The sequence below is a fragment of the Triticum aestivum genome, chromosome 3B (assembly GCF_018294505.1).
Source record: "Triticum aestivum cultivar Chinese Spring chromosome 3B, IWGSC CS RefSeq v2.1, whole genome shotgun sequence".
Classification (NCBI taxonomy): domain Eukaryota; kingdom Viridiplantae; phylum Streptophyta; class Magnoliopsida; order Poales; family Poaceae; genus Triticum; species Triticum aestivum.
Genome location: NC_057801.1, coordinates 373,355,725 through 373,370,586, shown reverse-complemented (window position 1 = coordinate 373,370,586; position 14,862 = coordinate 373,355,725). Strand labels below are relative to the sequence as shown.

General features: G+C 47.7%; 1 protein-coding gene across 1 annotated transcript; it reads right to left on the bottom strand.

Annotated features, from left to right (window-relative positions):
* Window positions 1-3,195: 3,195 nt before the first annotated feature.
* On the bottom strand, window positions 3,196-12,342 carry LOC123069942 (uncharacterized). The gene is made up of 7 exons (XM_044492927.1): window positions 12,156-12,342; window positions 11,977-12,038; window positions 11,772-11,855; window positions 11,324-11,378; window positions 3,824-3,959; window positions 3,628-3,678; window positions 3,196-3,542 (listed from the first exon to the last, which is right to left on the bottom strand). The coding sequence occupies exons 1-7, from the start codon at window positions 12,229-12,231 to the stop codon at window positions 3,443-3,445; spliced, it is 564 nt and encodes a 187-aa protein (XP_044348862.1). The 5' UTR covers window positions 12,232-12,342; the 3' UTR covers window positions 3,196-3,442.
* Window positions 12,343-14,862: the final 2,520 nt, after the last annotated feature.

The window sequence follows — 14,862 nt, the reverse complement described above, 5'->3', positions numbered from 1 at the left end:
CGGCGGTGTACGGGGGTGTGCAATGATCTAGCGTAGCAATGACATCAAAAAACAGACAAGCCATGAAAACATCATGCTAGCTATCTTACGATCATACAAGGCAATATGACAATGAATGCTCAAGTCATGTATATGATGATGATGGAAGTTGCATGGCAATATATCTCGGAATGGCTATGGAAATGCCATAATAGGTAGGTATGGTGGCTGTTTTGAGAAAGATATAGGGAGGCTTATGTGTGATAGAGCGTATCGTATCACGGGGTTTGGATGCACCGGCGAAGTTTGCACCAACTCTCAAGGTGATTAAGGGCAATGCACGGTACCGAAGAGGCTAGCAATGATGGAAAGGTAAAAGTGCGTATAATCCATGGACTCACATTAGTCATAAAGAACTCGTATACTTATTGCAAAAGTTTATTAGCCCTCGAAGCAAAGTACTACTACGCATGCCCCTAGGGGGATAGATTGGTAGGAAAAGACCATCGCTCGTCCCCGACCGCCACTCATAAGGAAGACAATCGAAGAAACACCCCATGCTTCAAATTTGTCACACAACGATTACCATACGTGCATGCTACGGGACTTGCAAACCTCAACACAAGTGTCTCTACAATCCACAACCACCCACTAGCATGACTCTAATATCACCATCTTTATATCACAAAACTATTGCAAGGAATCAAACATATCATATTCAGCGATCTACAAGTTTATGTAGGATTCTATGACTAACCATGTGAATGTCCAATTCCTGACATCTCTCTAAATAGATATAAGTGAAGCAAGAGAGTTTAATTCTTTCTACAAAAGATATGCCCACGCTCTAACAAATTTAAATGAAGCAAAAGAGCATTCTACAAATGGCGGTTTTCTATGTGAAGAGAAACAGGCAATCCAAACTTCAAATGATATAAGTGAAGCACATGAAGCATTCTATAAAGCCATACTCAAAAGATTTAAGTGAAGTGCAATGAGAATTCTATAAATCAACCACGGACTATCTCATACCAGCATGGTGCATAAAAGAAAAGTGAAAACTAAATGCAAAAGACGCTCCAAGACTTGCACATATCGCATGAACGAAACGAATCCGAAAACATACCGATACTTGTTGAAGAAAGAGGGGATGCCTTCCGGGGCATCCCCAAGCTTAGCCGCTTGAGTCTCCTTGAATATTTACTTGGGATGCCTTGGACATCCCCAAGCTTGAGCTCTTGCCTCTCTTCCTTTTTCTCATATCGATACCTCCTCGATCAAACACTTCATCCACATAAAACTTCAACAGAAAACTCGGTAAGATCCGTTAGTATAATAAAGCAAATAACTACTCTAAGTATTGTTGCAAACCAATTCATATTTTGTTTTTGCATTGTGTCTACTGTAACATAACTTTTTCATGGCTTAATCCACTGATAGAAATTGATAGATTCATCAAAACAAGCAAACTATGCATCAAAAACAGAATCTGTCAAAAACATAACAGTCTGTAGCAATCTGAACATTCACCATACTTATGGTACCCCAAAAATTCTACCGAAATTAGGAAAAATAAACAATTTGTACAGCAAGACGGTGCAGAAGGAATCAGAACTATTTGTCGTTCCAGTAAAAAATGTAAAATCGCGCACTACAGCTAAAGTTTTTGTCCTGCACCATACAAACCAACAAGTTTCTGTCTAGCATATGGAACTCCGGGTGATCTTGTGGATGAGTACGTACGTATGAGTGAGTCCACATGTCTCAAATCAATGTACAATTTCTGCAAGGCCGTGGTGGCAGTGTTTGACCCGAGTAACTGAGAGAGCCAAATGTCGCAGATACAACCCGGTTGTTGGCGACCAATGCAAATAAATACTTTCCGGGAATGCTTGGGAGCATAGATTGTATGGATTGGAGGTGGAAGAACTATCCATTTGCTTGGCAGGGGCAGTACAAGGGGCATGCCAAAGGTTGAACTGTCATACTAGAAGCCATGGTTTCACAAGATCTTTAGATATGACACTCTTTCTTCGGCATGGCTGGTTCTCACAATGACATTAATGTGCTTCAGCGTTCTCCAGTGTTCCTAAGGTTTTCAGAAGGCCACTACCCAGAGGTCGAATTTGAGATCAATGGTCACCATTACAACAAGGGATACTAACTAGCTGGCGGTATTTATCCTTAGTGGTCAATTCTTGTAAAGACAATATGAAGAGAAGAGACGGAGATTTGCCTAGCAGCAAGAGACTACTAGGAAAGATGTGGAGCATGCTTTTGGTGCGCTTCAATATCAATGGGGTATCATTTGGCACCCTGCACTAACATGGAGGCTGGAGCACCGAGAAGCTTTGAGAGGTGATGACTATTTATGTGATCATACACAACATGATCGTTGAGGATGAGCGCGATGACTACATCTACGGCAACGGCCAAGGGTTTCAATATCAGGGTGAAAATGTTATGCCTGAGCACCAAGAACCGACAATGTTTGAAGAGGGTTTGAATATCAGGGTGAAAATGTTATGCCTGGGCACCAAAAACCGACATTGTTTGAAGAGTTCACCCAATTCCATCGTGGAATTCATGATTGGCATACTCATTTTCAACTCCAAAACATCTTGGTTGAGCACACTGGCCAGTTCTTTTGGTGGCTTCTAGAACAAGCTGCAAAAAGTTGCCCCCTACCCAGCTTATTCTAGAAGCCCAACCAAATTTATTATTTTAGAAGCCTAGTAGTTAAGACTTGACTAGTAAGATTCTAAAAAGAAAATTTTGGTTGGGCTTCTAGAATAAGCTGGATAGGGGGCAGCTTATTCTGGAAGCCCAAAAAAGCTAACAAAAGAACTGGCCCTAAGCACATGTGAAATCACATTGACAACCAGTAGATATATTGGCTCATTTTCTTTCGATGCATTCAAGACAATTTCGATTGGGCTGTAAAACTATTTGATTGCGTTTTTATTCAAATTTGAAACTATTTGCAATGTTTAACTTATTTGTGTCAAACTATTTGCAATGTGCAATGTTCAGTTCAAAAGGTGTCTACATTTGGCCTCTGGTCGGTCGTGGCGGACCAGATGCGTCTGCCGCATTGGGCGCACTGCTAAGAAAACAGCCGGACACCGCCCATTTGCCTGACCAAAACGGACAAAACGGTTGGGGTCGTCCGTTGGAGTTGGTCTAAGTTAGCTAAGAGTGATGAACAAGCAGCCATTGAAAAGTAGATGATTCGTATCAGTTTTCCTTACTGTGAGGCAACCAGCGATAATTCATACGCAAGGCTGAAGCAACTAGACAAGTATACTTCTTCTTTTTTGCGGGGAAACTAGACTAGTATACTAATTTTGACTTGGACGTTCTGAAATCGAGAACGAGAGGTCGCAAGTAGAAACGAATGATGGGGTATCCCATGTAAACAGTGCAGCCAAGTGCAAGACCCAGACGAGAAGTATGCTTAGCATCACAGGGACTTGAAGTTGTACATGTAGCCCCTCAAGGTGCTGATATCTTGCATCGACTTCATTAGCGTATGGTCCACATAGAGGCTCGATGCAGAAGCACTGCCAAACAAGACATGTAACAGACGAGAATGTTATCACTCGTGAATTCAGAAAAGCAGGTCAAAGGAGGAGAAAGTAAACATACATCAAAGGGCCAAGCGGGAGCCACACTACATCCCATCGGATCATTGGTAACCTGCAGGGGAGAAGAAACAAACATATGACTGAATAATAAGCTCTATGTGCTGTTGGTCAGTAAGGTCATGGCTGGAGCAGCATTAGCCTGATATGCTACGTTCTGAGATAACAAGGATATACGAATTGTTTGTAGGATAACATACTTCAAGAGGTAGTATGTCCAGAAGATGGCAACCGCCATGCCAACATAGAATGAATACCAAATCCACTTCTTGGAGGAGTTGGATGCTTGTAGTAGCCCCTTAACTGCGAATAAGCATGCAAGGGCAGCTATCCAATCTGCATTACTCACAATCATACATCATTGAAACGAGGAGGGGTTAAACTACTTGTGTGTACATTAGGCTGGTCATAGCAGAGAGTAACATATGTGTGGTATCATGCAAACTTTCATTTATTTAGATGTAGACTCATTTTGTCTTGAGGTGTGTTATGTTACAGTAACATATTAATGTTGCCACAAACACCTCATTAACTAGTTAACACATAAGCAAACTTACCTTGGGATGCGCTATATTACTACTACCTCCGTCTAGGTGACTAAGTCATTCACGTAGTTCTAGGTCATCAATTTGAGGAATTAAATATGTGTTATATGTCATGAAAAGTATATCATTAGATTTAGGCTGGTTGTAATGGGTAGTATCATAAGTTAGTATCATGCATATGATACTAGTCTGATACTACCTCCCTAATGCATAGTATCATATGATAGTATCATATATGACTTTATTTATTGCCATACATGACACATACTAGTGTAGCATTTATTATGATACAGTATCATGATATGATACTCAACCCTCTCTTACTTCATTTAATTCTATGCCACCTCATCAAAGTTGCCTAGTTGGCATGCATGATACTAGCTATGATACTCCCATTACAACCAGCCTTATACACGGATGTAGTTTCTAAATATATATCTTTTGTCACATATAATACATATTTAGATAGTTAAATTGTCAACCTAGAACTACGCGAATGACTTATTCACCGAGACGGAGGTAGTAGCTAATTACTCCCACTATGAGGTTGGTCGTAATGGGAGTGTCATAGCTAGTATCATGCATGCCGACTAGGCAATTTTGATGAGGTGACGCATAATTAAATGAAAAAGAGACGGCTGAGGATCATATCATGATACCGTATCATAATAAATGTTATGCTAGTATGTGTCATACATGTCACTAAATAAAGTACTATATGATACTAATGTATGGTACTATGCTTTAGGGAGGTAGTACCATATGCATGATACTAATATATGATACTCCCCATTACGACCAGCCTGACCAGCTTTAGTAACATATTTTGTTCCAGATGTTTTGGAATAAAATACTACTCCCTCGGTCCCTCCAATTCAAATTAATTATCGCTGCTTTAATACAACTTTAGTACAAAATTGTACTAAAGCAGCGACAATCATACGGATGAGAGGGAGCAGCAAATAAGCCTACATGAATGAATTGATCATAACGGTACTGCCAGGCGCACCAGATGCAATCTTTCCTGATATCATCCTTTTACTTAAAAGGAACTTACACTACCAATGACAGAAGAAGAGGGATCTGTGTTTTAGATGAACTGATGCTCACCTCAAACTCTCTCCCTGCCATGTTTGCAATGGATATTCTTATTATGGGGTGCTGGCACATTTGGATGCAGAGAAACTCCAAGATATTCAACGCCCCAAACCCATCAATTCAGTCTTGGAGGTTTTTAATCAGATATGACTTACAACTTGTACAGATAAGAGTCAAGAGCAAGTACAAGGAAGGTTTCAGTCATCGGATAGTCACATTTGATTTAGACCAATTGTTACATATGGATTTCCCTAGAGCTGGAAACCTTCATGAACTTTTTTTGCTGTTGTTAGCTTTGTACATATTTTCGATATAAATGAAAATTACCGTACAACAACTGTACTAAGGTTTTCGGATTAAAAAAATGAGCTTACTAAAACCTCAATGGAAAGGTAAAAGAACATTTGAGGGGTGTTAGCTGTAGATTGGTGGCAATAACAAGCAAAGCTGTCAGGCCCGCTACCGCCCCAGGCCCTTCCCTCGTCAAGCACACGGCCTTGCTCGGGGCCCGGCCCGCCAGGCGAAGGAAGCCCAACCCGAGGAACCAAGGACCAGAGTGGGTGTGACCTAACCAGCTACTTAAGGTCACACGCACAGGAGCGCAAGGCATCCAGTGGATCACGGCACCTCACGGCACCCTCAAGGCATCCAGTGGATCACGGCACCCGGCGGCGGCGGCTCTCTGTTCCTCTCCCTTCCCGATCCCCTTTCCCATTCGTGTACCACTGCTTGTAATCGCCACCTGATACTCGAATTCGTGAGCAAGTGTAATAGATTGTGTGATATACTATCTGGGTGTTAACATCTGGTATTCAGAGCCTCTGATCCGCGTCCTGGCACACTTGATCGAGACCAGGCTGCAGAAGTCGATCAAGGACCGGATCTCTGCCATGGAGCCGTCTTTCAAGGACTACTTCGACAAGCTCACGGGCTCCCTCGACGCAATCCACGCCGACATCAGCAGCCACACCGCCAAGCTCGACGATCTGGCCCAGTAGCGGCCGGATCTGGAGAAGCGCGTGGACCAGCTCGCGGTCGCGGTCGCCGAGCTTCAACAGACACGACCGGCTCCGACTACAGAAGGGCAGCCCGCGGCGGCACGCGCGCCGCCGCCACCTGCTCCCCCGGCGCCTCTGCGTGACCACGTCGGCACCAGCAAGAGCGCGGAGGGCGACGCCCCCGGTTGACCACGGCATCGACGTTCCACCACGGGGTTTGGCACCGGCGTTAGCGTCGGTGTCCACCCCGGCCAACGGTCAGTCCGCTTCCCTGTCTCCCGCGGCTCTGCCGTCTCCTTATGCGCATGCGAGTCAGCTGCTCGTGGGGATCGGCCAGACCCATCGATCGATTGCGTTTCACCAATTCTCTGGTGAGAACCCACGCCTCTGGAAGACGTTATGTGAGCAGTACTTCCATATGTTTGCGATTCAAGAGAGTTTCTGGGTTCCCATGGCCACGCTCAACTTTTCGGGCACGGCCTCAGTGTGGCTGCAGTCGATTCAGAAGAAACTCTCTGAATTCGACTGGGAATCTTTCTCCTCCTTGTTGTGCACTCGTTTTGGCCGAGATCGCCATCAGCTACTCATCCGCCAATTTTACACGCTTGCACAAACAACTGTGGCAGATTACATTGAGCGATTTGAGCAAATCATCAGTCATTTGTCTACTTATTCTGATTCCATCCATCCTTATTATTATCTCACTCGTTTTGTGGAGGGGCTTCGAGTGGACATACGGGCGATTGTGCTGGTGCAACGACCGCCTGACTTGGACACGGCATGCGCGCTAGCACTGATGCAAGAGGAAGTGGCAGACGGCGGTACATGGGAGCGGCCCCGTCAACCCACCACGGCTCGGGCGGCGGACCTGGCGACGCGAGCGCATGCGGGCATACGCATGCCGCTACCGCCACCACCCCCACAGGGGCGGCCTCCTACGACACTGACTGCGCCCGAGCGTCGGACCGGCGACACTAGCTACGGCGACGGCTCCAAGATCAAGGCGCTGCGCGAGTATCGGCGAGCCCGTGGGCTTTGCTTCAAGTGCGGCGAACGATGGGGGCAAGACCACACATGCCCCACTAGCGTGCAACTTCACGTCATCGAAGAACTGCTGGAGCTCTTCGGCATGGACGGGAGCGAGGAGCTTCAGAATGCTCCCCTCAAAATAGTGATGGCAATTTCAAGGCAAGCCCTCACGGGTGGCACTCCTCCAAAGGCCATCAAACTCCAAGCGTGGCTCCAAGGTCGCGCTATCCTGCTCTTGGTGGATTCTGGCAGTTCAACATCCTTCATCGACGCCCAATTGGCAACCTCTCTGTTAGGGGTGACACCCCCTCGCCAGACCTTGCCGAGTCAAGGTAGCCGATGGGGGTGAGCTTTGCTGCGTGTCTCACATACCCAAGTGCCGTTGGTCTATTCAGGAGCAGGAGTTCATCACTGATATGAAGATTCTTTCATTGGGCGCTTACGATGCAATTTTGGGCATGGATTGGCTCGAAGAGCACAACCCCATGAATGTGGATTGGCGCGGCAAGCAACTCTGGATCACCACTTCGGCAGGAACCGTGCACCTTCAGGGTCAGGTAGAGGGAGTTGCAAGTTGCACGGAGATCAACAGTATGCAGCTGTAGTCTCTGCAACGACAGGGGGAAGTGGCACAGGTAGTGCAATTGTATCAGGTCTGCGAGTCCGATGAGATCTTCACCCCGACCCCAGGCAACATCCAGGCAGTAATTGATTAGTTCAAGGACATCTTTGAAGAACCCAAAGGCTTACCACCAAGGCGCGCGTGCGATCACCGCATCCCACTCATGCCCGGAGCACAACCGGTGAATTTGAGACCCTACCGTTACAAACCCGAGCACAAGTCAGAAATTGAGAAACAAGTCAAGGAGCTGTTGGCTCAAGGCATCATTCAAAAAAGTCATAGTCCCTTCTCATCACCGGTGATTCTGGTCAAGAAAAAGGATGGAACATGGCGGCTTTGCATCGATTACCGTCACTTGAACGCAATGACAGTGGTGGGCAAGTACCCAGTGCCGGTGATCAAGGAGTTATTGGATGAGTTGCATGGTGCTCGGTGGTTCTCTAAGATGGATTTACGTGCAGGCTACCATCAGATTCGTTTGGCAGAGGGGGAGGAGTACAAGACAGCCTTTCAAACCCATACCGGTCATTTTGAGTTCCTGGTTGTCTCCTTTGGTTTGGCTGGGGCGCCGGGCACCTTCAATGGGGGTATGACAGAAACCTTACATCCGCTTATCAGAGTGTGTGATGGCATTTTTCGATGACATCCTTGTCTTCAGCAAGACTCTGACCATGTTCAGCATCTGCAACAAGTGTTCAGCCTGCTCCGGCGTGACCAATGGAAGGTGAAGATGAGCAAATGTGCCTTTGGTCAGCAACGCATATCTTATCTGGGACATGTCATCAGCGCGGACAGGGTGGCCACGGACCCTACCAAGATTCAGGCAGTTCGTGATTGGCCAACTCCAACAAACGTCAAGGAAGTTCGGCAGTTTTTGGGTCTGGCAGGTTACTATCAGCGATTCATGCGTCAGTTTGGGGTGCTGGCTCGACCTTTGTTCAATCTTTTGAAGAAGGGCTCTCCGTTCGTCTGGACTGACAACACCGAACAGAGCTTTCAGGTGCTCAAGCAGGGATTGATCTCGGCACCGGTGCTGGCACTACCCAATTTTCAGAAACCATTCACAGTCGAGACGGATGCTTGTGACGTGGGCATCGGTGCCATCCTACAGCAAGATGGGCATCCAATTGCATTCATGAGCAAATCGCTGTCAGAAATACCGCGGGCTGTCCACATATGAGAAGGAGTATCTCGCAATCATTGCGGCAGTCGATCAGTGGCGTCCCTACTTGCAGTCGGCAGAATTTGTGATCAAAACAGATCAGCGCAGCTTGGTTCACCTGCAAGAACAGCAGTTGGTTACTCCATGGCAACAACGGGCCTTCACTAAACTCCTCGGGTTGCAGTACCGCATTGTCTACAACAAGGGGTCGGAGAACGGAGCCGCTGATGCTCTTTCTAGGTTGCCCAAAGCAGAAACGCTGTTTGGGATCTCCTCTTGTCAGCCAGTATGGCTTGAAGATGTGCTCACAAGCTATAACTGCAACCCGCAAGCCCAAAAGCTTTTGGAACAATTGGCAATCAGACCTGACCCCAAAAATCGGTTCACCCTAGCGCAGGGCATCATCCGTTTCAGGGATCGTATATGGCTTGGAGGCAGCACAGAGCTACAGCAAAAAATTATGACAGCCTTCCATGACAGTCCAGTCAGAGGGCATTCCAGGTTCCCAGTGACCTATAAGCGTATCCGCAGGCTGTTTGCTTGGCCGAAGATGAAGACTCACATTGAGCAATATGTCAGGTGCTGTCAAATATGCCAACAAGCGAAAACTGAAAGGGTGGCATCGCCGGGGCTGTTGCAACCTCTCCCAGTACCACAAGCCTCGTGGGATATGATAACAATGGACTTCATCGATGGATTGCCTCAATCAGGTCAGCATAACTGCATATGGGTTTTGGTCGATGGGATGACTAAGTTTGCCCATTTTCTACTTCGTGCCCACCCATACACCGCTTCTCGCGTGGCCCTGCTGTTCATGCAACGCATCTACCCGATTCATGGGTTTCCTCATGCCATTGTCTCTGACCGGGATCCGGTTTTCACAAGCCACTGCTGGCAAGAGTTGTTTTGCTATGCCGACACTGAACTGCGCTTGAGCACCGCCAACCATCCCCAGACGGATGGGCAATCTGAACGAGTGAACCAATGCCTCAAAACCTTCCTCCGTTGCTTTACTCACGCTTGCCCAAAGCGATGGAGTCATTGGCTTCCCCTCGCTCAGTTCTGGTATAATTCTTCCCCCACTCTTCCATTGGCATGACTCCTTTCAAAGCCATGTTTGGGCATGAACCCCGACATTGGGGGATTACTACCACTACAGCGTACTCAATGCCGTCACTTCACTCCTGGTTGGACGAGCGCACCGTCATTCAGGATTTGCTGCAACAGCATTTGCAGCGTGCTCGGCTTCGCATGAAGCAACAAGCTGATCGGAAGCGATCTGAGCGCAGTTTGGAAGTGGGTGACATGGTGTTTCTGAAACTTCAACCTTATGTCCAGACGTCAGTGGTGAAACGAGCTAATCACAAGCTCTCATTTCGGTTCTATGGTCCTTTTCCCATCATCAGCAAGATCAACGAGGTGGCGTATAAACTGGAGCTGCCTCCGCAAGCCAAAATCCACCCCGTCTTTCACGTTTCCATGCTGCGCCGCGCGGTGCTCCCAGGTACGCCAGTCGAGCTAGTACTTCCTGTTCTCTCTGATGTGCCAGTTGTGCCTCAAGCCATCCTCGACACTCGCTGGAAGCGCAAGCAAATGGTCGAACAAGTGTTGGTGCGCTGGTCGGATCGAACCAAGATCGACGACACCTGGGAAGACAAAAAGGAGCTACAAGCACGTTTTCCGGCGGCCGAGGCTTGGGGTCAAGCCTCCTCTCAAGAAGGAGGGGATGTCAGGCCCGCTACCGCCCCAGGCCCTTCCCTCGTCAACCACACGGCCTCGCTCCCGCGGAACCAAGGACCAGAGTGGGTGTGACCTAACCAGCTACTTAAGGTCACACGCACAGGAGCGCAAGGCATCCAGTGAATCACGGCACCCGGCGGCGGCGGCTCTCTGTTCCTCTCCCTTCCCGATCCCCTTTCCCATTCATGTACCAGTGCTTGTAATCGCCACCTGATACTCGAATTCGTGAGCAAGTGTAATAGATCGTGTGATATACTATCTGGGTGTTCACAGAAGCCCCTGGTGATGCAGGGACCTGATATCGGACATATATAATTCAGTCGCTTTCACAAAAGTAAGATGCAATGTTATTACCTTGAGCGAGTATGAACTCTCAGTGTTTAAAGGTTGAATAATGTAACATGCAGACACTGTGTAAGCTGTTGTGAATGTTGTATGCAGAACAATGCCTTGCAACGATGTCTTGTTTATGCTACCAGCTGTAAACATTCAGTAACCACTGTTACCTGCAACGATGACCATCGGCGAAGGCAAATCTTCCATAAAGTAAGCATGGTATCGCTGTTCATTTGCGCAGAATGAGTCAGACAACAATACATAAAGACATGATCGTTCCAAAATAAATTCACTAATACATGCAACATACATCATGATTTCGGGGATTATGATGGTTAAGCACTGTTGTACTAGTGAATGTTTTCAGAGTGTAGATAAAATTACAGAGCACTAATACATGTGCTATTAAAGAAAACTCTGTTATTTCAATGGACAAAATCCAACTAGTAGCTGCTACCAAACCCCAATCCACACAAAACTGACTTACGATGTATACTGCCAAATGCCAATGCTAAGCTCTACACCAGTTGAAAGTGGCATTGAACATTGGATGAAATCATCACTGATAAAAAGTGAACACCATGTAAAGAATTAAGATAATAGCCTCAAGCAACTAACCAGCTCCCAGGGAGACCAGGCATGGTGGAAGCTGGAGTAGACGAGGAAGACCGTGTAGCTCAGGAGGAATCCCGCAAAGACGTGCTGCCCAATCAAGAAGCAACGGCTTAGTGTGAGAACCAGATCAAACTGAATAGAACCATTCCCCATGGCAAGACCTCCAAACCCTAAGTCGAACGGGTCGGTAATTGGCGGCGATACGTACCCTCCAACGGCGGCTTTGGTGCACCTGCTTCTGCTCCAGGGAACGGACTAGCTCCTCCTGCTCTGCGCGCAGATCACGAGGACGACAACAAATGCGAAAAGGGGTTCAGGAAATCGGGGGTGGCTGGAATCCAAGCAAAAGGGTGGGAGGAAAGGAGGTACGCACACGATGGTACATGCCTTGGGTGTCCATGGGGACGAGATCGTCGGCGTCATCGCTGCCGTCGCGCCGCTTCCACCATCTCCTCGTAGTCATCGCCGTCCGTCCTCCGGCCTGAAATCTATGCAGAGTTCCGGCGCACTGTTTCAGTTTGGAATGCAAAGCATCTTATGACCCCTTCCTAGAAGGGGAGGGCTAAGGCCAACTTCGATGCACGACCCCATTTTGTCCGGCGCGTGATGGACGTGCCCGACATAAGTCATGGCTCGCGACAGCAGACGGACGTCAGTCCGCCTTTTGTCCGTCGTCGATCTATTTCTGACTTAAATTTAGACTGTGTTTGTATTGACACAGACATGACACGGACGAGCGGGACGCTCGCACCCTTATTCTCCCATGGCCCGCCCATCGGGGACACGACGCTTCCATTTCCTCCTTCTTTCCCAAAAGCCCTCCCGCCCCTTCCCACTCCATGGCCGACACCCCGCAGCAACCCGCCGCCGCCGTCCCGGCCGCTACCTCCGCCTGTCCCACGACAACGAAGAAGAAGAAGCCGAGGGAGGAGATCACGCAGCGGAGCTCTAGCGACTCGACCAAGAATCGACTAAGTGGAGAGCCCAAAGGGCCGCTCAGGTGGACAGTGAAAGCCACTGCCGAGTACGCCCTCGAGGCCGCCACCGCGCAACACAAGGCCACCACTGAGGACAATGAGGCCCTTGTCGCCAAGGCCACGCAGGCAGCGACGACACACACCCTCCTCATGCTAGAGTTGTGCTGAGTCGGAACCCCGATCCTAAGTCACACCGATCTAGCATGTAACACATCATATCATTTTGCGGTCTCATGCACGATATTCCCACGGGTGCCACCTTACCTGGCCCTGGACCGTTTGCGCCTTTTGGCTCACGTATATGATAGTGTCACTAACATCCATATGACAAAGAACCCGGGCCGACATGACTAGTTTTAAACCCAAGGTGGCGCTAACTTACAGGACATGCATACATGATTCAGCAACGAACATGTCGATCAGCAACGTATGAACCCAAGTCGTAGCAAACTACAAGGACTTAGAGAAACAACGTGTGACATTTCCCCGAAGGGACAGACACAGGAACGAAGAAGGACACATGCCGGCCAGCCTAAGTGTTCCGGAGCAGTAGCAAGCTACCATGGCTCAGTGGAAGCACTAGGAGACATTTCCCATAAGAGAGGCTACCAAGAATAAACAACTAGGTAGTCGGATCCCACACATACCAAGCATTTCAATAACATACACACAATATGCTCGATATTTGCAAATACAACATGGCATCACAACAAAACTCTATGACTCGAAGTATTTATTCAATAGGCTCTGAGGAGCCGGATATTACAAACATGGGTCACATGACCTAACATACAGAGCAAACAGACAACGGAAACATAACATGCCTGAGTACAGACAACTACAAATGAAAATAGGCTGAGAAGCCTGACTATCTACAAGATCCTCCAAAGGGTAGAAGATCGTAGCTGAGGTAACAAGCTAAACATCGAAGTTCATGTGGAACTACTAGTGAGACTGAAGTCTCTCTGCAAAAACATAAATTAAGCAAACGTGAGTACAAATGTACCCAGCAAGACTTACATCAGAACTATCTGCATATGCATCAGTATCAACAAGGGGGTGGTGGAGTTTGACTGCAGTAAGCCAGCTTTGACTCGGTGACTATACTGAACTACGACTGCAAGTAACTCTTTTGAGGCGGCGCACATGAGTTCATATATTCACCATATCAATACACCACTATGGATCTGCTCCTGTCTCCCTATGAGAAGGCCATCCATAGCACTCACGCTTATCTTGCGCATTTTAAAGTATCCACTTTCACTTGTCTATGAACTGTATAAGCAACCCAGTAGTCCTTTACCGCGGACACGGCTATTCGAATAGATCATATTAACCCTGCAGGGGTGTACTTCTTCACAAACGCTCTCGCCACTTACCGTCATGTACACGTCATGTATCTCGGAAACCTTCAAGCGGAAGCCTGGTGAGGGTGTCGGCCACGACCTAACTAACCACGCAAGTCTCTAGTCCAGATTTATCGCCTATTCGGGTTCCATCCGCAAGGAGATCCGGCTGGGGTGTCGCTTACGGCCCCAAACAATGTTAGCAGGGTTCCCAAGCCCACCAAACCGGCGACGCTTGGTACACCATGCCACTGCACCTAGTCTGTCCCAAGCCCACCTGTACCGGGTTCCACTTGGTAGACTACTAGCACTACCTACAAACACCAGAAACTAGTTGCAACTCCTGGACAAAGATCATGTTGATTAATAAGTCGAGAGGGGTCGAGTTACCGGAACCCAATGTGTGGTAGCAACTTTCTTGGATCACAAACACAGAACTCAGTTCCTGAGGAAGGTTTCAGTGAGACAACCCACCATGTACTCCTACATGGCCTCTCACCGCTACCTTTACCAAACCGTGTTCACACACTTAGCTCTCAACAGTAGGACATGTTTCACAACATTCCAATTCATCCCCGATGAATCATACCTGACTCAACTCTAAGTAGTAGCAGGCATGACAAACAAACATGAATGAGTAGGCACGTCAGGGCTCAAACAACTCCTACTCATGCTAGTGGGTTTCATTTATTTACTATGGCAATGACAGGTCATGCAGAGGAAAGGGGTTCAACTCCCGCAGCATGTACCAGTTGAATCGTTGTTGTCCTA